The sequence below is a fragment of the Trachurus trachurus genome, assembly GCF_905171665.1.
Source record: "Trachurus trachurus genome assembly, chromosome: 17".
In the NCBI taxonomy this organism is placed as follows: Eukaryota; Metazoa; Chordata; class Actinopteri; order Carangiformes; family Carangidae; genus Trachurus; species Trachurus trachurus.
This window is the reverse complement of record NC_139900.1, coordinates 33,423,338-33,446,305: the sequence shown is the minus strand read 5'-3', so window position 1 is coordinate 33,446,305 and position 22,968 is coordinate 33,423,338. Positions and strand designations below refer to the sequence as shown.

Genomic DNA, 22,968 nt, shown 5'->3' with positions numbered 1-22,968 from the left:
CCCTGACTGAGGGAAATACATCAGCCCCTTGGTAACAAAACACAAATCCACACAGCCAGACTCCTTGATTATAAAACCACGTGACTGAGTGTAACTATATGAATATATGAATGTTTAATATCTTTTCCTATTCAGAATGGGAGGTGCACTCTACAGCATTGACAGCATGCCTGACCTTCGCAAGAGGAAAGCCATTCCTCTTGTCAGAGACCTGGTGAGAAACACACACACTCATTATGCACCAGTCTTGTGGGGTGTCCCGAGATCAGTTCTTCTTTTTTTGTTCTTGGTTTAAAAAAAAAAAAAGTCTGAGCATGTTTTTGCTCCTTCTGTTGATCTTTTTTTTATTTCTAAATAATCCAAAGTGAATAAACTCATCAAGGCTATCCATTTTGATTTCCCACTGTTGCCCCTTCCACAGCTGTGTCATCAGCTTGATTTATTGATAAATGAAATGCTTGCATATCTTTGGTGTTAATGTAATTACGGTAATTAATCAATGTAATTTACTTCTAGAGGTTATGGCACACCTGTCAGATGCACAGGGGTGTGCGCATGCACATGCACACAATCCATCATAAAGTTTTGTACAGCTCATTGTTTGAATAGAATATATGTTCACATCTGTTTCTTCTGTATCTCCCTTTCCTCTCCTCCTCTGTTCATCACTGCCTGCCCTCATCAGGCTATGGTGAGCACTTGTTTATCCCTAATATAATCAAATACCAATCTGACCACTGCACCGTAGTTCACATTCAAAGATAAACATTTTACTCTTCACCTTCTTGTTCACAGTCTCTAGTGCAGAACTCTCGTAAAGCTGGAATCACATCAGCGATGGCTTCCACCACTCTTGGGAACGAAGAGCTGGTGGGTTTCCTCCTCACTCTTATTTTTCACATCTCTGTTCAGGTTTTTCTAACTAATTATGACTGCTCGTATTAAACTTGTGTTTCTTTTCCTCTGTGCCCCTTGCAGAAGAGCCATGTTTATAAAAAGACCCTGCAGGCTCTGATCTACCCCATCTCCTCCACCACCCCACACAATTTCGAGGTGTGGACCGCCACCACCCCCACCTACTGCTACGAATGTGAAGGGCTGCTGTGGGGTATCGCCCGCCAAGGCATGCGCTGCTCTGAGTGTGGTGTCAAATGCCACGACAAGTGTCAGGATCTGCTCAATGCAGACTGTCTACAGAGTAAGGACACACATGAACATAATCACACACTGTAAAATATAAAATACCTATTTTTACTCAGGTATACACACCGCCAGTCCTCCACACACAAAAACCAGACCTATTTAGCCCCTCCTCTGTATCCTTCTGCCCGATTGACATCCCATTATTCTTGTCCTCTATCCACTCTCACATTCTCCTCCCTCTTCCTTTCCAATTTATCTCCTGAGTAATGTCCCGTCATACCCCTGCTTCTCGCCTCTCTCTTCCACCCCATAGCCTTTGCATCCATACTGTTTTGTCTAATTCAGCAAGGGGTGTCTTATCCAATTCCATACTGATTTTGGAGTCAATATGCAATGCAAAATTCATCGCACCCTGTCTCCAAAGAGTGTTGTGAGATCTTGGTGCCAAAACATCTGTTGATCTCTTACACTCTCTCTATTTTTTTCCCGACCAGATCAGTGGTTAAGTGGATACACTATAATATTGAGAAGTTTGGGGTTTGATCCCAGGTCCCAGTTTCAAAGTTGATCAGATACTGTCTTCACTTAGTACTCAGCTTTAATTGGGAGCAAACAGGAGATAAGCTGTTGGGCCTATGGGCCATATTGCCTTGAATATATTTCATACTTTCATCTTATTCCTCCTGCATCCCACTCTTCAATTATCTGTCTCATCAGGAGCTGCAGAGAAGAGCTCCAAGCACGGGGCGGAGGACCGGACCCAGAACATCATCATGGTCCTGAAGGACCGCATGAAAATCAGAGAGAGGAACAAACCAGAGATCTTTGAGCTGATACAGGACGTGTTTGCCCTCGACAAGTCAACACACGGCACACACATGAAGCAGATCAAACAGAGCGTGCTGGATGGGACTTCTAAATGGTCAGCAAAGATAAGCATCACTGGTGAGCGTTTCCTCATCTGAATCATGGATTGTGCATGAATGAATGAATGAATTTATATTTATTAACGTGTCGTGCACCAATTAAGGCGCCCAGCCTATAAGGGCTTACAAGACACATTATCATCACATCCAGACACCAAACAAAATAATCAAAGCACAGACAAAACCAAACAAAAACAAAAACAGAAACCACATGGAGTTCACATAAATAATTCACCTCTTCTTTTTGACCAGGCACTTTTCATGAAAGTAGCTATAGTAAAGACTTCTTTTCTGAAGAACCATTCCAACTTTACCTCATCATCAACCCAAAACAACTCAGGTTTCACATTTTGCATTTTCTGAAACAAAAACTGCCTGGCTTCGTCATATAACGGACAATGAAACACAAAATGCAGTTCATCCTCAATTACATTTAAATTACATAATGTGCATAGTCTTTCATCCTCAGGTACTGAGTTAAACCTACCAACTTCTACTGCCAGAGGGAGAATCCAGCCCTCAACTGGGCACATAAAGATCTCTTGGATCTATCCAATGGCAAAGTCACATAAGGTTCTGAACAATATACATTTTTCAATTGGCAATAGGTTCTGAGCTTTGGTTTAAACCAGATATCATTAGCCCATTTTTCTTTATACTCAAGAAATAACTTATGTTTCACAAAATTAACATTACAACGCAAACCATTAGTGAAAATATGTTGTTGATCAGCCTCGCTAAAAATAGCTTTCATGTCACGATACCAAGGATAGTTATGTGTTTTATCCCAGTTAAAGACTTTTTTGGCTATTCTATCCTCTGGCATAGAAGACGTGCATTGGGATAAAGGCCAACAAAGCAAATTAGTAATTTATTATTTTATATATTTTTTATATAAATGCAGTCCAATTTGCAGTTCTTGTTATTATTGACACAAAAATATTTTCTCATTCAAAATAAGTATTAATAAAGATACTGTCACTGTACAGTAAAAGGTGTCAGGATTTTTGTTCAAATGTCTCTTGTCTCCTCCTCAGTGGTCTGTGCTCAGGGCTTACAGGCCAAAGACAAAACAGGCTCCAGTGACCCGTATGTCACAGTTCAAGTTGGGAAGACCAAAAAGAGGACCAAGACCATCTACGGCAACCTCAACCCTGTCTGGGAGGAAAACTTCCACTTGTGAGTTGGGTGGGAAGAAATGTATATTATATATTTTTTCCTCTCATGTAAATCAACCATCACAACATTTTCTCTTTCTGCCTCATCTAGCGAATGCCACAACTCATCTGACCGCATCAAGGTCCGTGTGTGGGATGAGGATGACGACATCAAATCTCGCGTGAAACAGAGGTTCAAACGTGAGAGCGATGACTTCCTGGGTCAAACGATCATCGAGGTCCGCACTCTGAGCGGGGAGATGGACGTCTGGTACAACCTGGGTGAGTTTTGCGGGATAAAGGGGATGGGGAATTAGAGATGGATGTGAGGGGAGCAGTGAGTTTTTAATGTATGATCGGTGCTGTGCTGCTGCTGGAACCTCAATTTCCCTGAGGGTAACCTCCAAAGGGATCAATAAAGTACTATCTATCTATCTATCTATCTATCTATCTATCTATCTATCTATCTATCTATCTATCTATCTATCTATCTATCTATCTATCTATCTATCTATCTATCTATCTATCAAAGACAACACAACACAACAAGAAACACATAATTTAAGTCCTTGTCTCTTGTGAATAAATATTTTAGCAAACTAAGTTGTATGCAGGGTTCCTACGCAAGTATGGAAAAGTATGGAATTTGATTTTATACATTTCCAGGTCTGGAAAAGTATGGAAACTATTATATGGATATATATTTTTCTTATGTAATGCTTCTCTGGGTTTGGTCTCATCTGAAGTTATTTGGGTTAATTATTTTGTATGCGCTATTATACCTAGCTACAATCTCCAGGAAATTATTTGGTTACATAATGGCATACACATTCAGAATAATGAAAACAAATGATTAATTGCATGCTTTTTTTTATATTATGCACATCTTTTTACTCAAATATCACAAATAATATGAATATTTTAACGAGAAGTCTGGAAATTAGGGTCTGGAAAAAGTATGGAATTTGGAAATTTCAAATGTGTAGGAACCCTGTGTATGATATCTTACTTTGAACTTACAGACAAGAGAACAGATAAGTCTGCTGTGTCGGGAGCCATCCGGATGCACATAAGTGTGGAGATCAAAGGAGAGGAGACGGTAGCTCCTTACCACGTCCAGTACACCTGTCTACACGAGGTCAGTCTGATCTGAACGCCTTGTAGAAACCTTCCAAAAGCTGTTGTGATTATTTGCACTCAAAATAAAACATGAAAACAATGGAAGAAACTCTCTGTTCCAAGATAATTAGTTATACTCAATTTCACACCAACACAATCACCTTGTAAATTCTGCCTCTGCTTTTGTCCTTGGAGTAGAACATCTGGGATTATTGAATCATTTCACCAGTAAAGGGGAATTTCGACTTCTTCAATATGAGACGTGCATGGGCATAGTGTCATATGAGACTATCATGAAGTCCTAGAGACTATTTCAGGGTTTCATGTGTTCTCCTGTTACATTACAGGATTGTGAGTTATAACCCTGAAATAAGTAAAGTACTATTTGTTTATTTGTTTATTTGGATCCCCATTAGCTGTTACAAATGCAACAGCTACTCTTCCTGGGGTCCATGTTAAAAACATGCAATTCAAGTAACAATAATATTTTACATGAATACATACATGAATACAGTTTCAACACTAATTTCAGAATTACACATGCTCACACACTCACACCCACATATACAAGCACACACACAACACCTGCCTATGAAACAAGTTACCAAAAACACTGAGGTCAAATTTCATAAAAGAAAATCCAAACCCGCAAAACAGGTCACAGAGTTTTCAGGCCTTTACCCAAGAATAACCTTTTTAGCTGTTTTTTTAAAACATTCTTTACTTGTTGCTTGAGTTATTATTAAGGGCAACTTATTCCACTCAGAAGTGGCTCTGAACATGACTGTCTTTTTCATAGCATTAGTTCTTGGTCTAGGAATCATAACATGACCCTTTCTCACCTGTCTTGTTTCATGACCATGTCTGTTTTGAACAAATGTTATTCTTGAGTAAAGGCAAGTCGGCTGTTTTAAAACACAAATATTTCTAAATAAAGTTAGAAGACTTCGTCTAGGAAAACTGCCTAACATATTTTTAGTCTCTTACAAAGCTCTAATACAGTTACTACTAGAACTACTACTTAGAAACAGAAACATACTCACTCACCTTTTCTCTGTGTTCAGCATCTGTTCCAGTACACCACAGAGGAGCAGAACAGTGGTGTAGTAAAGATCCCTGATGCCAAAGGCGACGACGCCTGGAAGGTTTATTTCGAGGAGACAGCTCAGGAGATAGTGGACGAGTTCGCCATGAGATATGGAGTAGAGTCAATCTACCAGGCCATGACGTCAGTCCCTCTAACTTTACTCTGAATGATAAACTCTAAAAGTTATGAGATGAGTGTATGAGATCACATTCAATTAGAGTCATTGGTTTTACTCTCACTTTGTGACATGTACACTTAGACAATGCTTAGATACAGCTTAAAGCAGAAGTGAGTGATATATTTGTGTTAATATAAGTCTTAAATAGTTATATCTTCCGACAGCAATCACTTACATAGAGTGTTTGGACCGAAACACGGGTCTGTCAGTCCCTCTGCTCTGCTCTGAGCCGAGGAGAAAACATTTATCGTATCCTACAGTTTTTATCCAATGAGGAGAGAGAACGACATGCAGGGCTGTGTGTGCAGCCAAGGGACGCCGTGAATGTGGTGACGTAGCGACGAGGACTGTTATGGTGCGTTCAAGGCAACCCGTAACTCGTGTTTTTCTGACCTGTGAAGTCGTACCAGTTCGATCTGGTACGAGTTCACGGGTCAGAAGTTACGAGTGGCCGTTATAGTGACTTTCACCGGTAAAACAGGTCGGAGAAACACGAGTGGGTTGCCTGGAACGCTACAAAGTCGTAAGTTGTGACTTGAAGCTGTAATTTACGGTTTTCAAAAGCCTGCCTGGAACGCAGCATTAGCCAAAACGACCGGATCGCTTACTTCTGCTTTAATATATCCATCAATATAGAGATACATGGAATGAGTAAATGTGCATAATATTCTGTTTTCCACTTCCACCCCACAGACACTTTGCCTGTTTGTCATCTAAGTACATGTGCCCTGGAGTGCCGGCAGTGATGAGCACCCTGCTGGCCAACATCAACGCTTACTACGCACACACCACCGAGTCCTCCAACAACGTCTCTGCTTCAGACAGATTTGCCGCATCAAACTTTGGCGTAAGTCCCTGGGAAATACTTGATTATACTGTATTATTACTAGAAATACTATTGTAATACTTTGTCCCTTTTCCACAGAGGTGACTTAGAACATGTCCAGAAGATAACGCAACTCTTAAAAACACACTAGAATTGACTAGCACCTGGTTTCTCTGTTTAACCCGGCCCTGCCTACTTCTCAACACGTCCAATTAGCTGAGCCCTGCCTTGGATTTGTGTAGGCAAATTAGCAAATAGCCTTTCAGCTGCGGTGTGTTTCTGAGCGGTTTGTACTTTTTTGTGTATTTCCCCGTGTAGAAGGAGAGGTTTGTCAAACTGCTGGATCAGCTGCACAACTCCCTGAGAATCGACCTGTCCATGTACCGGGTACTGATGGCTTCTCACTTATATGACAAATTCAAAAAACCTTTAGTTTCTGTGACACTTAGTGCTACAGTCTTGGCTACTTCTGTTTATGCTATTTTTGCTTGTACATGCATGGGAATTAAAACGTAGCTACTTATATTAATTTTCTTTGTCTTTCTACCTGAAGAAAGTGTAAACATTTAAATTTAAATGTGGGTGAACTATTTGTGCTCTCAGAATAACTTCCCTGCCAGCAGTCCTGAAAGACTACAAGATCTCAAGTCTACAGTGGATCTCTTGACAAGCATCACATTCTTCAGGATGAAGGTAAGAATTATTAAAATAAATATAACATTTTCTTTTCTTTTCTTTTCTTTTCTTTTCTTTTCTTTTCTTTTCTTTTCTTTCCTTGTCTTTTCTGTTATGTTCTTTTCACATCTGCATGTAACTCCAAAGTATACCCAGCACAAATTTCCTGCACTTTCTGGAAAGTAGCCCGAGGCACAAACTGAAAATCAGCTCAAAATTACCCTATCTAAACAGAGTCTATTATCATGAAACTGTGTGTGTATGAGTGTGTGTGTGTGTGTGTGTGTGTGTGTGTGTGTGTGTGTGTGTGTGTGTGTGTGTGTGTGTGTGTGTGTGTGTGTGTGTGTGTGTGTGTGTGTGTGTGTGTTTGCATGCATGTGTGTAAGGGTTTTAATATACTATGTTGGTGCAATTTGTGTGGTTCAGTGAGTTTATGGGTAAATTCCCTCCTGCTGAAACTCTTGTCTGACAGACACTTTGTGGTGTTCATATGTTGTGTAACATTTGTGTTCAGGTCCAGGAGTTGCAGAGCCCCCCCAGGGCAAGCCAGGTGGTGAAGGATTGTGTGAAAGCCTGTCTCAACTCCACTTACGAGTATATTTTCAACAACTGCCACGACCTCTACAACAGGGAATATCAAACAGACCCTGTAAGTGTGTGTGTGTGTGTGTGTATCTTTGTGTGTGTGTGTGCTGCAGTATTCTTGCTCTTTAGTGCCTCTCCCTGTGCTGCTACAAAGACGTTCTTGATGGATGCATCTATTAAGATATGAATCCATAACCTCTTTCTCTCTGCAGTCGAAGGCAGTGCCTCCAGATGAGCAGGGTCCCAGCACCAAAAACCTGGACTTTTGGTCCAAACTCATCACCCTCATCGTCTCCATCATAGAGGAGGACAAAAACTCCTACACCCCCTGCCTTAATCAGTGAGTCTTTGCTTGTAATGTCAGTGTACCTGCTCAAGTGTATCATATAGAGGCAGTGTTGTCAAGGCCAGTTTAGAGATACCCCAGGGCGTTACAAGGAAGCGACTGTGGGGAATTTGTTTAAGGAAAGAGAGGAATAGAGGAGGGGAGTGTCAAAACATGGGTGAAACAGAAACATGCCAAACAGTCAAACAAACAACCTTTGTTTGTTTTGTAGTCACATGGCAACTCCTCTGTTCTGAAATGGAAAATAGAAAATTGTTTGACTTCAGGAGTGTTAAAAAACACCATAAACAGCTATGTAGTATCAATACCAATAGATTTCTGTATTACTGTTTATGTTCTTATGATCCAAGTGCTTTGTCAGTTCTGTGTATTTACAGACAAGTAGTTCCTGCCCAACAGGGTGGGGGAAGTTTGGCTCCCATTCCAAAGTGTTAATTTAATAGTGTTATTATGAATTTAATTGTACTCATTAGCTTTGTTATGGAAGACAATGAGGATAATAATATTTGTCCAATTTCATGTTTTCTCTGACGGATTTTTCTTTCTGTGGCTGCTAAATATATACAGAGGAAACACTGATGGAATTACATAAAAATGACGCTGGGTTATCTTGTTAAATAATGAAGGATCATTACTGCACTGAGAGCTGGATTTAAGGCTGAGTGCTGCCTCTTCTAGGTTTCCCCAGGAACTGAACGTGGGCAAGATCAGCGCAGAGGTCATGTGGAATATGTTTGCACAAGATATGAAGTATGCCATGGAGGGTGAGTTGTCTTTCTGTTTGTCTGTTGTTATGGTGGAGATGTGACGAAAGAGGAGCCAGTCGTTTGTAGCAGGAATGTGTTTTGTGGATTTGTTTTTTTCTGTGTAAACTATTTATGGAAACATAGCAGAGTGGTGAAGTGGGACTTTTCTAATTCTTTCTCTTTGATATTCAGAGCATGAGAAGAATCGCCTGTGTAAAAGTGCAGATTATATGAACCTGCACTTCAAGGTGAAGTGGCTCTATAATGAGTACTGCAAGGAGCTGCCCACTTTCCAGAAACACGTACCTGAATATCCAGCGTGAGTGTTGTCTGTACAGCATGCACACCTTTTCTGCCACATTTGCCTGAATGGCACAAAGACTCACATCCCTCCCTCTCATTGCTTTTCTCCTGCAGCTGGTTTGAGCCATTTGTCGTCATGTGGCTGGATGAAAATGAAGAGGTGTCCAGAGATTTTCTCCACGGAGCTCTGGAGAGGGATAAAAAAGATGGGGTAATTTTATCTTTCACATGTTACCATCTTTCAGCAGGAAAAGGCATCTGTATATTTCCCAAAATGTCAAAACTATTCCACTTTTCCATCTATTCTATTCGACACAGTTGGGCAGAAAAATGTGGAGCACAGAGTCTGGAAAAAAAGGCAACAGGAAACAGGAGGTTATATGAGACTAAAGTTTGACTAAAATTCATCGAATCCTGTTGAGACAGCAATAAAATGCATTATGAAAGCTTAAATCTGACCTCCTACATGCAGCATTTATCCCACCCCAAAAAATGTATTCATGCATTTCTCATGCAAATTCAGGCCCTTCACACCATCTCTCCTGACTCAGCACATCCCAGGCTGAGAAGAGCAGGCTGAAGGCCTCAAGGCAATCAATACAGACTCAATACCAAATGCAAATGGAAGAAAAAAAAAAAACTTTGCAGAGCAGATGCTACAGCGCGAGTCGATGTACACTCACAGCCTACATATACATACCGCGCAGTGACTCACGCTCCCGCTCTCGCTCTCGCCTACGTATCCACACAGCGGCGAGGTCGATGCGGAGCAGCTGAAGATTCTCCCGGCTCATATGTCAGAGACCCTTTGGGCCCAATTACTGTCACCTGAGGCAGTGCACGCTTACCTGTGTCAGCAGAACGGCGGTCCCCAAGCCCAGTCGTACACCACAACACTACTCACTTCTGGGTTAATGGCCGGGCTGTTAATGAAGGCCCCGCTCCTCGTCAGACCCTCTGATCACCTCCACTGCTCTCACTCACGTCCTGAATCTTGACGCGCAGCTAAAGAAGAACTTTTGTCATTGTCTTCTACACCGTGTGACAGCACAGTCAACTTCTCCCGTGGGACGCCCCTCAGTGGAAAACCGAACCCATCGCTTTCAGTGTTAAGTGTGCTCATGTGACTGTACTGCAGCGTCAGCACCATCAAGCAGCTTCTCACACTCTTCTCCCTCCGGTCTCGTTCTTCTCTACAGTTCCAGGTCACGTCGGAGCACGCTTTGTTCTCCTGCTCAGTGGTGGATGTGTTCTCTCAGCTCAATCAGAGCTTTGAAATCATCCGTAAACTCGAATGCCCGGACCCTCAGATTGTTGGGAACTACATGAAGAGATTCGCAAAGGTGACATTTATCCGCTAATGTTCCCGCTTTAACATTCCTACCTCAGCTGTCACTGCTTAGAATAGAACAATATTTCCACTGTAATTCCTCACTGTTTTTATGCAACACTCACTTCTATTTCTGTCTTGTAGACAATCGGCAATGTCCTGTTGTCTTACGCTGACATCATTGCGAAAGACTTTCCAAATCATGTCAAGAAGGAGAAAGTGGTAGGTACATTTCAAAGTGGAAGACAGAAAGTAACAGACAGAAAAGTTTGGGCCATCAAGGTTTTGAGATCAGTTTGGTTGATCCCCTCACAGTAAACTGCTCTTCAGTGCAATAGCTCTGCTCAACCTGGGCATGGCTACTGCATGGCAGTGGTTCAAAGTGAATTAGGGCTGTGTAATTAGCTGAATGTGGCATAGGCTTGGAGGGGGGGGGGCTGCACTCCACTCCCAGAGAGACCAGGAGCCCCCAGAGGAGCAGTAATTACTGAAAATTCCTTCTTCTCCTGCCCTGCATCACCGAGAGTGTTTTTGCCAAGGATGCAATAAAAAAAAGTTAGGAGGGATATTACTGATTGATTACAATAAAATGCTCTGTGTGTGTGTGTGTGTGTGTGTGTGTGTGTGTGTGTGTGTGTGTGTGTGTGTGTGTGTGTGTGTGTCTAATGATTTTTGTTTCTCTCTGCACAGCCATGTATCATCATCAATAACATCCAGCAGCTCAGAGTTCAGTTGGAGAAGATGTTTGAGGCCATGGGAGGCAAAGATGTACGTTTCCACACGCGCTGTATTATATGTTTGTTATGATTCTGCTGTTCTGACTTGACACGCATATTATCAATCAATCAATCAATCAATCAATCAATCAATCAATCAATCAATCAATCAATCAATCAATCAATCAATCAATCAATCAATCAATCAGGCTTTATTTGTATAGCACTTTTCATGCCCATGGCAGCTCAAAGTGCTTTACATGTTAAAAACAAGCAATATAGGGGACACATATTGGGAGACATAGGGAACACATGTTAGGGAGACATACATAGATTCGCAAACACATACACATTCACACAATAATTTTAGAACATTGGATTTTATCGGGGAAACGCTATCTAATACTCACTCATTTGCAGTGGGGAAAACACTAGATAAAATGAAGTAAAATAAGTAAAATTGAGAAGACGAGAAAGACACTAGGTTAAATGAAATAAGATAGATAGAATGAGAAGATAAGAGAGATACTAGATCAAATGAGGTAAAATAGATAAAAAGAGAAGACCAGAAAGACACTAGGTAAGAATAAGCAGGTGTAGTGGGATAAAATAGAGAAAAGAATGGGTGAATTAAGATAGAATAAAAAAGATAATAATAGTAAACAAATAAATAAGAAAATAAGATAAATTAAATTAAATGCATGTTTCAAAATAATAGGAATAGTACGAATCAGTTGAAAGCAAGGCTATATTAATCCCAGTCACTCTCCTCCAGCTCAACCTGGAGGCCAGTGACTTCCTGAAGGAGCTGCAGAACAAACTCAACAATGTCATGGACGACCTCAGCCGCATCTTTGCCGTCAGGTGGGTGTTTGTCTGATTCCTTCATTGGAACTCATATAGACACTTTAACCAGCTTCTCCTGATGATGTTTCCCATGTTACTTGTGTTGTGTGGTGTCACAGTTTCCAGTCCCAGATTGAGGACAACGTGAGACAGATGGGCGACATCTTAGCTCAAGTCAAAGGTCAGACAGTACCGGCCAATGGCAGCGTGGTTCAGGAGGCCGACAACGTCCTGCAGCCCATCATGGACTTCCTGGACAGCAAGTAAGAACATCAGAACAAAAATCTGGCTCAAAAGTTGGCATTCAGGGTTTGGACAGGTTCTTGGTCTTGTCTCTTTTGTTGGAAAGTTCTTCAGCATCATTAAAAAATTCAGTGAAATGGACAAGTTTGCAGAAAAATGCTTCATTTTCTGGCACTGGAATCAAAAAACCTTACTTAAAACATGTTTGACTGCTGCCTTTATAACTGAGAGCCTGTGTGTTTGTGTGTTTCAGCCTGTCGCTGTTTGCTAAGATCTGTGAGAAGACAGTCCTGAAGAGAGTGCTGAAGGAGCTGTGGAAACTGGTGATGAACACAATGGAAAAAACAATCGTTCTTCCAACACTCACTGACCAGACGGTATGTAATAAAAAATAAAAAAAAAGACATCCACTTGTATTTTCCCCCCTCTCTCCTTCCAAATTTCACTGCTTTTCATTGCTGTGTTCCACTGTGACAGTACATTAACCCCTCTATCCTGCCATTGCCCCATTCTCTCTACTGCCCTCCCTTTCTTAGGTTATTGTAAGTATGTGTGTGTGTGTGTGTGTGTGCAGCCTCTGTGAGCATGAAGAAACACTCTTCAGAGGAACCTTAAAGGGATAGTTCAACATTTTTGAAAATTGGCCCATCGCCATGATCCCCCTAGTAATAGCAGTAGGTTCGTTACCTTTAATTGTTGGTCCAAGCTGCTTTTAGATCGGGGGAGAAGAATACCGAGCGGCGCAGCTACACTACGGAGGCTAATGGAATTTCTTGGTTTTGCTCATCAAACTCAGCAAATACACAACCAAAAAACTCAAAAACGCTGTGGTGGACAAGTTGTGACCTGCACATTCACCACGCTATGAGATAATAGCGGAAAGTTAAGAGAAGTGAAGCAAATACTCGGAACTACTTTCTTCAGTGAACCACTGGTCGGAGGGACACAGTGTGCGCACCTCAGCCAGTGCCGTAGTATACGGACGTATCTGCAGTAAACAGGCGCTTTTGAAATCACTCCGCCGAGCAGCCGTCTAGAGTGTAAAGTCCGACTTTGCCTCTAAAACAACTCCATCTCGCAACTTTCCGCTATTATCTCATAGCGTGGTGAATGTGCAGGTCACAACTTGTCCACCACAGCGTTTTTGAGTTTTTTGGTTGTGTATTTGCTGAGTTTGATGAGCAAAACCAAGAAATTCCATTAGCCTCCGTAGTGTAGCTGCGCCGCTCGGTATTCTTCTCCCCCGATCTAAAAGCAGCTTGGACCAACAATTAAAGGTAACGAACCTACTGCTATTACTAGGGGGATCATGGCGATGGGCCAATTTTCAAAAATGTTGAACTATCCCTTTAACACAACCCTCTGCAGCCTCCTCACCTCTGCTTTTACAGTTCGTTTCCCCTCTCTGCGGATATCCGTGCATCAAAACGTGATATAAGGGTTAAACACTGGGTTGACAACGTAGCCTGCCCATGAGTCCCTGTAATACTGACTGACAGTGCACCACAGCACTTAGATCATGCTGGTTTGAGCCAAGACGTAGATCAAGTTGTATATTATCCTGAATGTCACACAAATAATAAATAGGTAGTTTTACTTTTCTCCCGTTCACTCTTCAAATTCATTTTTTTTGCATTTGCAGCTGCCTGTCATCACTAAACCTCCTGAAGTCACCTCTCACTTTGCAAACCCCCCCCCCCCCCCCCCCCCCCCCCCCACTGATCTCTGAACGACCTCCCTTTAACGTTCTGCACTCACTCATCTGTCTGTTCCTTCTCTGCAGGGCACCCAGATGATCTTCAATGCTGCTAAGGAGCTGGGTCAGCTTTCAAAGCTCAAGGTGATGAGAACAGCTGGCAACTGCAAAACATGCTAACATGTGAAGAGCACCTGAAGTGTAGACAGTTGTTTGTTTCAGCAGCAACAAGTCTGATTTCCTTTGTCTGATCTGTCCTGCAGGAGCACATGGGGCGAGAGGAGGCCAAGGCTCTGACTCCTAAACAGTGTGCAGTAATAGAGCTGGCACTGGACACTATTAAGGTATCACATGGTCTCTTACATAAACTTCAAAACTTAGCAGGGAATTTACTGCAATGATTTTTCCCCCTTATTTTCAATACATTTATTTGGTTTATGTGAGTGACTCAACATAAAAAAACACTAACGGCAAGGCAAGGCCGGGCAAGGCATCTTTATTTGTATAGCGCATTTCATACCAAGGCAACTCAATGTGCTTTACATAAAGACAAAAACATAACAGCATAAAAACAAAAAACACAGAGTTAAAAACAGGAGCAAAGAAGAATAAAAAAGTAAAATAAAATAAAATAGATAAAGTTTAAAGTTATTAAAAAGAGCCAGCTATAAGCACATGAAAGGAGAAATGTTTTAAACCTGGATTTAAAAGTGCTTACAGTTGGGGCTGATCTCAGTTAAAGGAACAAGAAGGTTGAGTTTCCTGTGAAGAAAAAAAAAACTGAACAATTAAGTTGTTGACTTAACTTCCATGAGTTTCACAGTCCACAGCATGATGGTGAAATGGGAAACAGAAGCCACAGAGAAGTGAAACGATCGTCAATGAAAATCAACATTAAAAAAACTGACTCTTTGCGTAGATGAAGAAGACGACGTGGTCAACGCTGATCAGTGTTTCTTCCAAAGCAGCTGGAGCTGTAGTCAGGCAGCTTCAGTCTGTCACAGTCTACATTATTGTAGATTTAACAGTGTGTGACTCACCACACCAGCCTCAGGCCTTCATAGGTCAACAAACGTTTGCACCTTAAAGCCGTTTAGTCAACCCATCTAACAACACTTGCAACTCTTGTGTTGTGTTACGCAGCAATACTTCCACGCTGGTGGCGTTGGCCTGAAGAAAACCTTCTTGGAGAAGAGTCCGGACCTGCAGTCTCTGCGCTACGCCTTGTCTCTGTACACGCAGGCCACCGACAAACTCATCAGGAAGTTTGTCCTCTCACAGAGCGCTCAGGGTACACACACACACACACACACGCACACAGAGTCACACGCATAGGTTCAAACAGTTTGACACAAATATGCATTCAAAGAGAGAGATTCAAAGAACTGCTTATTCTTTCTGTTACTATGGTTTATGGAATTAAATAGGATTATGGGATTAAGTAGACTGACTTGCTTACAGTGTAACGTTGGAAGAAATGTTTCATTCATTTTAGTTACATTACAGTAGATGTAAAAATGTGATTTTATATATTTTATATATAGTATAGACCAGCAAAATATACTTTAAAGCTGTAAATCTGTAAACCTGTGACTCTTTAATTAGAAAACACTGTGTTAGTACTTTGATGTTAACGCTGCTCTGTGTCTCCTCTCAGTCCACGGAGGCAAAGGGATCAGGTGTACGGCAAATGAAGACACACCGCCAGAGAAAGGTACGCGTCAGCCGTGTTTTGTAAAATCTTCATGCAACCCCCCCCCCTCGAGCAGCTAACAGCAGCTCTGACTCAGGCTCAGACATCTCTGTGATCAAACTGTCACCACCTAAAGATAACCGGACGTGGAGAGCAGCGTTAGCCCTTGGCACAACCTCCACTCTCCCTCTGCTTCTCCTTCATCCTGCTCCTTTTTACTTCCCCGTTGGAGCTGCTTTTAATCATCAGACGTATGCATGTGCACGTGTGGTAGATAGCAGACAGAGATATCAGGCCGATATCTAGAGAGTCCCAAACAGCAGAGCAGAGCTCCGACGTTAAAAACCGCAGTGACTGGAGATCAAGGTGAAGCTGTCAGACTGTGTCAGATGATGAAACGCAGCTTTTCTCCAGAAACTTGAGTTGCAGTTTCTTCCAGTGCCGTCGCCTTTTTTTCTTTTTCTTCGGTGTCAATCGAGTGTCAAGAACGAATTACCAGCTATTACTGCATTACAGTTTGCCATTTGCTCAGCATTAGAGCTGGCACAAAGGCTGCTTCAGCCAGCCAAGTCCAGCTCATCTGATTATCACAGAAAACCTGTGTGTGTGTGTGTGTGTGTGTGTTGTTACTGCATGTTTAAATTTAGTTCACAATCTGCTGATGCATTCAAGTCATATATCTCAGCCGTGCTACATTGCAGACTGAAAAAGCACCAGTTATATCCATCCTCAGATAAATGGGTTCAAGGCAAACACACACACAAACACACACACACACACACTCATGGACCAATCAACCACTTACTGACTGTGTCTTTACAGCATCTGGAGTGGATGCAGTCGGCGAGGTGGTCATGCATGTGGATATCTTACCCCAACCTAATGGAGAACACAAGATCAGTGTCAAAGGTAAAAAAAAAAAAAACAGTCGACTGCTTCACGGTCCCTTTTTCTAACATCTGTCACTTCTTTGTTCTCTCTGTCCTTCCTCTGCCGCTCTGCCGTCCAGCTGTGATTCACCCGTCCTTTCTGTTTCCTCCAGTGGTGGCCGCCAACGACCTGAAGTGGAAGGCGCAGGGCTTCAGGCCGTTCGTGGAAGTCTACATCATCGGCCCTCACCTCAGCGACAAGAAGAGGAAATTTGCCACCAAGTCCAAGAACAACAGCTGGTCGCCCAAGTTCAGCGAGAGCTTCCAGTAGTGAGTGTCCACTTCAGCCCGCTTCCCCTCGCTGTCCCGGCTCCCCTCTCGGCCACATTCACATAGATCAGATGTCTCTTTTGATTTGATTTCTTTTATTTGGATCCCCATTAGCTGATGTGATACACATCAACTATTCTTCCTGGGGTCCGATCAGTATGTAACAATAAAAATACAAATCAGAAATACACAATCAAAGCATAACAAAGAGATTTACAAACACAAAATATCCATAAATAGTCTACATAAACAACATACAGTATGTAAAAGTAGCAGCATATAACCAATAATCTAAACATCTAATCAGATATAGAGACACACTTATATACAGCGGGGAAAATAAGTATTGAACACGTCAACATTTTTCTCAGAAAATATATTTCTAATAGAGCTATTGACATGAAATTTTCACCAGATGTCGGCATCAACCCAAGTAATGCACACATACAAAGAAATCCGAACATTAAAGGGGAACTAAACCCCTCAGTTTTGGATGACGTGCTCTAAGCTTGAAATTCAAAAAATGCCTTGATTATGGGCGGGACTCCAGGAGCACTCTCCGATCCCCCCTCCTCCCCCCTCCCCCTTGCGCCCTGTCGCTACCCGATCTGCGACGCTACCGGATCCGTGACAAAACTGGTCTGCGCATGCGCAGACCGGCCGCCATCTTGGACAGCTGCCTACGGCAACTCCACTTGAACAAACTTCATTTGGGCACTGCCCGATTTGCGTACATGCTTTAAGTTCTGTGAATTTAAAATACGGTACTGTGAAAATGATTAAAAAATAAAATAAAATAAAATAAAAACCGCGTAGGTCCGTCATAAGACAGCCGTGGCAGACTCGTTTATTCAGTGAGTGTTGTGGTAGTTGTGATTGTTTGTGGTTGTCATGGTGATGAGGCCGGCGAGAAAAGAGGACAGTAAACATTAAAAGTCGCCTGTGTTCCTTTTTCTGAGCATCAAGATCCAGACCACCACAACCAACCCTCAATTTACATTACTAATAAAGTATTTAAAAAAATAAATAAAAAGATAAACCGTCTGTGGCGACGCACATAGGGCAGTGATCCTAAGTCAATTCAACTAAGTTTGTCCAAGTGGAGTTGCCGTACGTGGCTGTCACGGATCCGGTAGCGTCGCGGATCGGGTAGCGACACGCCCCATTCACACCCGCGAAATCACACAAAAGAGAAAAAAAAAGTAATAAACACACATCGACACTTCTGCTAGCGCTAACGAGCTACTAACGAGCTACTAACAGCACTAGTAGCGCGGACACTACTAGGAGCCCTGACACAGTGCATCTACAGCTGATCCGACGGCTCGTTAGCTCGTTAACGGCTCGTTAGCGCCGGCAGCGGCCGCACTAACGATTCCCGTTCAGGCAGCTGTTAGCAGCCGTTAGCCGCAGCAGAGCAGCTAGACTGCCTAGCAACCGTTAGCTGCAGGCAGCAGCCGGTGCTGATTGGTCGGGGAGCTGGTGGCCGGTGACGAAAGCTGCCTCCAAAACGTCATCTGCCTCCATCTCAGCCAATTGATAGCTTTCACTGACGTCACGTCCCAGGGACCTGGCGGTCAAAAAGCAACATTCCAAAATGGCCCCGCAATGGACTTTCTATGGACAAACAACCGAGTAATGACTTAAATCATCTGTCAGCGGCCGAGAAAGAAAGACAAAACAACTTTGAAGTTTTGGGCACTTGTGACCCATATTCAACACCAGCTGCTGTATACGAGCTGTTTAAAATGACCAGTTCCCTGCCGAAGCTCCAGTTGGGCGATGTATTACCTGGTGGAGAGTCATCATCCTCCACCGCTTGCAACCAATACCTCCGGTGTTATGGCTCAACTGGTTTCTGATTAAAAGCCCCATTTTGTAGTTTTTTTTTTTTATCTTAAAATAATGTTTCTGAACTCATTGAAGTGGTAGAAATGTACCTGTAACTTTCCTGTACGGGAACACCGTCCTGGTACCGCAGCTCCGCTGAGCTCCACAGCTGAGCTCCAGCCCACTGAGCCCAGGCTCCCTGCTCCTCTCACCCACAAACCAGAGCCCTTAGCTGGGCTGCACGGTGACCAGCTGCCCCCCTCCTTCCCCCCGGAGCTTTGCTACGCACCGCTACCGACGGCAACGATGACGGCGGTCCGATAGCAGCAGGACCGGCGGCGGCGATGGTAACCCGGCGGGACCGCCGCCACCGGACACGGCAACAGCACCGCCCGCGGCGGCAGCGACACGGTAACGAGGGTCGGGACCGACCGCGGCGCGGCGAGGACGATGACCGGTGTTGTTTAGCGTATTTTCAGAGTGTTTTCCATTAGTTGGTAACTTAAACATGACAGGCTTTGTCGTACTGTGCAGTGTTGTGCAGAGTGAGAGAAGTGTGGCGCTGACTGACTGTAGATTGCCTGAACAGGTTCACTCACAGACGCATATTGGCTGCACTAACATGTGAACTGCGGCTTTATTTGTGAATTTGTGACAAATCTGCGGACGGAAGTGCAGCACAGCTGTTGTTCGGTACGGTAACCAGTTAAATCAGACACCAGTTGGGCCATAACACCGGTATTTTTGAAGCAGCAGGGAGCAGTGTGTGTTTTTCTGCCTTGTCCTAATCCGCGGACAGCGGGGAAGTGGATTGTTTTGACCGCCAGGGGGGCGTTCCATACGGGCCGTGACGTCACATGAAAGCTATCAATAGAAAAATTCGATTGTAATAGCCGTGTTTCAACCCATAGAGGGCAGTCACACTGCATTTTTACTACAAAATACACCAAGTTGAAATATTTTGACTAAAATGTCAAAAGTTGGACCAGAATCAACTGACAACACTACCTTATCCCCAAATATATTTGTTTTCAGCAGAAAAAAGTGGTTTGGGGGTTTAGTTCCTCTTTAATGTCCATAAATTAAGTTACGTGTAATAAAGTCTTGCATGGTGTGTGTGCATGGAGGCCATGGCGGTTGAGTGCATTACTTATTGTTTTCTTTCAAACAACTGTACCTGCTGATTCCAGGTCTGTCTGAAGCTCTCCACCAGTGTCCTGGACTGTTAGGGAACCCTTCTGATTATTGTTTTGACTCTTCTGTCTGAAATCTTTGGTTGCGTAGGTCTAGGGCTGGGCGATATGAGAAAAAATCCTATCACGATAATTTTTTTCATATCAGTCGATATCGATATATATCACGATAGGACTCAAGTCACTGTTTTTGTGAAGCCTAAATGTTCCATCATACTCACAAGTGAGATTTGAAGATATCAGAAGGTTATTTCTGATTTAAATATTTATTTTTCGTCAAAAATTGAACATTTCAGATGTAATGATTAACATATAAAAGCAATGAGTAGCCTAATAACAGTTTCAGATAAATAAAACTGGTATTATATAGCCTACAGTTAGTTTCAACCAAATAATTTGATTGGACAAGAGACATACATGAGTGCTGATACAGTACAACAGCACTGGGTCTTTTTACAGACATTATCACTCCGCTGTTCAGGCGTTCTTTAACATCACATCAGACAGGAGTTAGGTCAGACTAGAGCCAGGCCATACAGGAGCTGCTCCACCTCTCTGCTGCTGCTACAGTTATAAACGGACGTGAAAATTAAAACCCGGACCTGACGTGGTCCGTCTAATTAGCGATCATTCTCAGCCTAAACCAGGCTGAAAAAGAAAAAGGAAGAGAAATCGCCGCGGTTAGCGCTTGTTTCGCCAGTGGCCAGTGTATATGTCGGCACAGCTGAACAGTGTCGCTCTGGTGTGAGCAGCAGCAGCAGCAGCAGCGGCGGCGGCGGCAGCAGCAGCAGCAGCAGCAGCAGCAGCAGCAGCAGCAGCGGCGGCGGCGGCAGCAGCAGCAGCAGCAGCAGCAGCAGAGCTGCGCTCCCTTTGATGTGTGACGGCGAGCCGCTCCGACTGCCTGCTGTCTCCGCTGTTAAAGTTTAGGGTTGTTTACACCTACTGTATTAGAGTTCCATCAATCGGGGTTAATGTAAACATGACGTACCACGTCTTTTCGCGGTCACTCGTCCTAGTTCTCCTCCATTTTTTCTTTCGAGGCAACACTCATTCTCTCTCTCTTTTTTACTGGCGATGCCCCGCTGCTGACGCCAGGCTGCAGCAGCCCACGTGTTGTTGTGCTGTGTACAGTCTTCCTGTGCCGTGTCAATCTAACCTGGTTGGCTCAGCCAGTGGTTCAGCGCGGCGCAACTCTCGTTTTCATTGGCTGTTTCAAAACATGAATGAATGAAACCTATCGACTTTCTATCGACCACGTTTCATATTGCTATTGAGTAAAGTTATATCGCGATATATATCGTTATCGTTTTATCGCCCAGCCCTACGTAGGTCTTTAGACAGCTCTTAGACAGCTCTTTGCCATTGCCCACCATGCAATACTTCTTGTCTGACACCTTGGTGGTGAGAAACCTTTTTAAAAGGCATCAATCAGGACTAAACCAGCAGATATTACTTTGCACTGATAGGAGACAGGATTACATTCTAAATACTGACAAACTCCAGCTGCTTTCTTGGCTTTCCATACCTTTTTGCCCCTCCTTTTCTTCATGTGTTCAATACTTATTCCCTGTGTCATTTCACTTTATTACACATAACTTAATTTATGGACATTAATGTTCGGATTTCTTTGTATGTGTGCATTACTTGGGTTGATGCCGACATCTGGTGAAAATTTAATGTCAATAGCTCTATTAGAAATATATTTTCTGAGAAAAATGTTGACGTGTTCAATACTTATTTTCCCCGCTGTATATACATACACATACATACACAATGCATGCAACAATAAGATAAAACTCCACCTGTGACCTGTGTTTCCCGTCTTGTCTCAGCTCCCTGGGCACCGAGGTCGGACCGGAGAGCTACGAGCTGCAGGTGTGCGTGAAGGACTACTGCTTCGCCAGGGAGGACCGCACCGTGGGCATGGCCGTGCTGCAGGTGAAGGACATCGCCAACAAGAGCAGCGTCACCTGCTGGATGCCGCTGGGCCGGCGCGTCCACATGGACGAGACGGGGCTGACGGTGCTGCGCATCCTCTCCCAGCGCAACAACGACGACGTGGCCAAAGAGTTCGTGAAGCTAAAGTCGGACCAGCGCTCGGCCGAGGAGGGCCGCAGCTGAGGGACGACCTAGAGAGAGAAAGAGAGAGGACACACGTGTGCACGGAAACACCTGATAGAGACCTGATAGACATAGTATTATGCACACGTATAGTATTCACACCCACGTAGATAGACCACCATGTGCAATACACAAGCACACACATGTAAACCCTCTATTGTACATAAACTTTATCTGCATACATTATGCAACATTTACATCGCAATGGTATCAATGCAAACATGATGGAACATGTTTATTTAAAAAAGAAAATTAGATTTATTTCAAATATTTTAGCAGCTCAACTCACACTCCTCAGTTTAACATCAGCCTCACGTCAGCACTTGTCGACCCCTCGCTCACTCTTTCCTACAACACATCACACCTTTTATACGCTGTACATTTAGATGCGATGAAATGCAACGCAGAGCGGCATCAAAAAAACCATGTGAATAGTTTGACAACGACCACTTTGCACTTTTTGTTGTCTGTGTCTTCAGGAGAGCAGCCCCTTTACCCAGCTATGCTCTGTCCATCTGCTCGCCTGCCTGACTGTGTGTCCTTCTTCCCGTCCGTCCCCCTCCTCCTCCTCCTCCTCCTCCTCCTCCCGTCGTCTCCTCTGCGTAGTCTTCCCACGGTGTGATGTGTTGTGTAATCCGGAAGCGGGAGCTCAGATCAATACGATCAGCTTCCTCTGACGCCCGAGAACCCAAATAGAGATAAAAACACACGACAACACTGACCTTAGATCAGTGTCCAGGGGCAACATCTCTGCTAGTCTGTCCTGTAATGTACTAATTGTCCTGCATGTTGACCCCAGGAACACTGTGATTCTACCATGGCAATCCCCCCTCCCACATAACCTGTGTGAGCATGGTGCGTAGAACCCCGGTCCCGTAAGGTTTTTGGGTTTTTTTTCTAAATCAGAGCCGACTCACAGACACAGTGACAGCGGGAGCCTCTGACTAGAAGTTGTGGCCACCATGTGCATTTATATCGAACTTGTCTTGCTTCACATCACGACAAACGGA

The 22,968-nt window shown here is 43.4% G+C and overlaps 1 protein-coding gene across 1 annotated transcript in view; it reads left to right on the top strand.

Moving 5' to 3' along the window:
- The window catches only part of LOC311001090 (protein unc-13 homolog A), a gene marked incomplete at its 3' end in the record, with an annotated part of 32,340 nt that extends 10,382 nt beyond the window's left edge, over positions 1-21,958 (top strand). Inside the window, exons 9-37 of the mRNA XM_083992053.1 lie at positions 136-214; positions 796-870; positions 979-1,198; positions 1,861-2,088; positions 3,107-3,248; positions 3,339-3,508; positions 4,249-4,364; positions 5,410-5,573; positions 6,304-6,457; positions 6,755-6,823; positions 7,040-7,129; positions 7,626-7,764; positions 7,919-8,036; positions 8,721-8,806; positions 8,981-9,107; positions 9,206-9,302; positions 10,291-10,434; positions 10,566-10,643; positions 11,112-11,189; positions 11,913-12,001; positions 12,103-12,246; positions 12,480-12,603; positions 14,010-14,066; positions 14,186-14,266; positions 15,066-15,213; positions 15,580-15,636; positions 16,438-16,524; positions 16,658-16,814; positions 21,670-21,958. Of these exons, the coding sequence (XP_083848179.1) occupies positions 136-214; positions 796-870; positions 979-1,198; positions 1,861-2,088; positions 3,107-3,248; positions 3,339-3,508; positions 4,249-4,364; positions 5,410-5,573; positions 6,304-6,457; positions 6,755-6,823; positions 7,040-7,129; positions 7,626-7,764; positions 7,919-8,036; positions 8,721-8,806; positions 8,981-9,107; positions 9,206-9,302; positions 10,291-10,434; positions 10,566-10,643; positions 11,112-11,189; positions 11,913-12,001; positions 12,103-12,246; positions 12,480-12,603; positions 14,010-14,066; positions 14,186-14,266; positions 15,066-15,213; positions 15,580-15,636; positions 16,438-16,524; positions 16,658-16,814; positions 21,670-21,958 (3,607 nt within the window). The remainder of the gene's footprint in view (positions 1-135; positions 215-795; positions 871-978; positions 1,199-1,860; positions 2,089-3,106; positions 3,249-3,338; positions 3,509-4,248; positions 4,365-5,409; positions 5,574-6,303; positions 6,458-6,754; positions 6,824-7,039; positions 7,130-7,625; positions 7,765-7,918; positions 8,037-8,720; positions 8,807-8,980; positions 9,108-9,205; positions 9,303-10,290; positions 10,435-10,565; positions 10,644-11,111; positions 11,190-11,912; positions 12,002-12,102; positions 12,247-12,479; positions 12,604-14,009; positions 14,067-14,185; positions 14,267-15,065; positions 15,214-15,579; positions 15,637-16,437; positions 16,525-16,657; positions 16,815-21,669) is intronic.
- Positions 21,959-22,968: the final 1,010 nt, after the last annotated feature.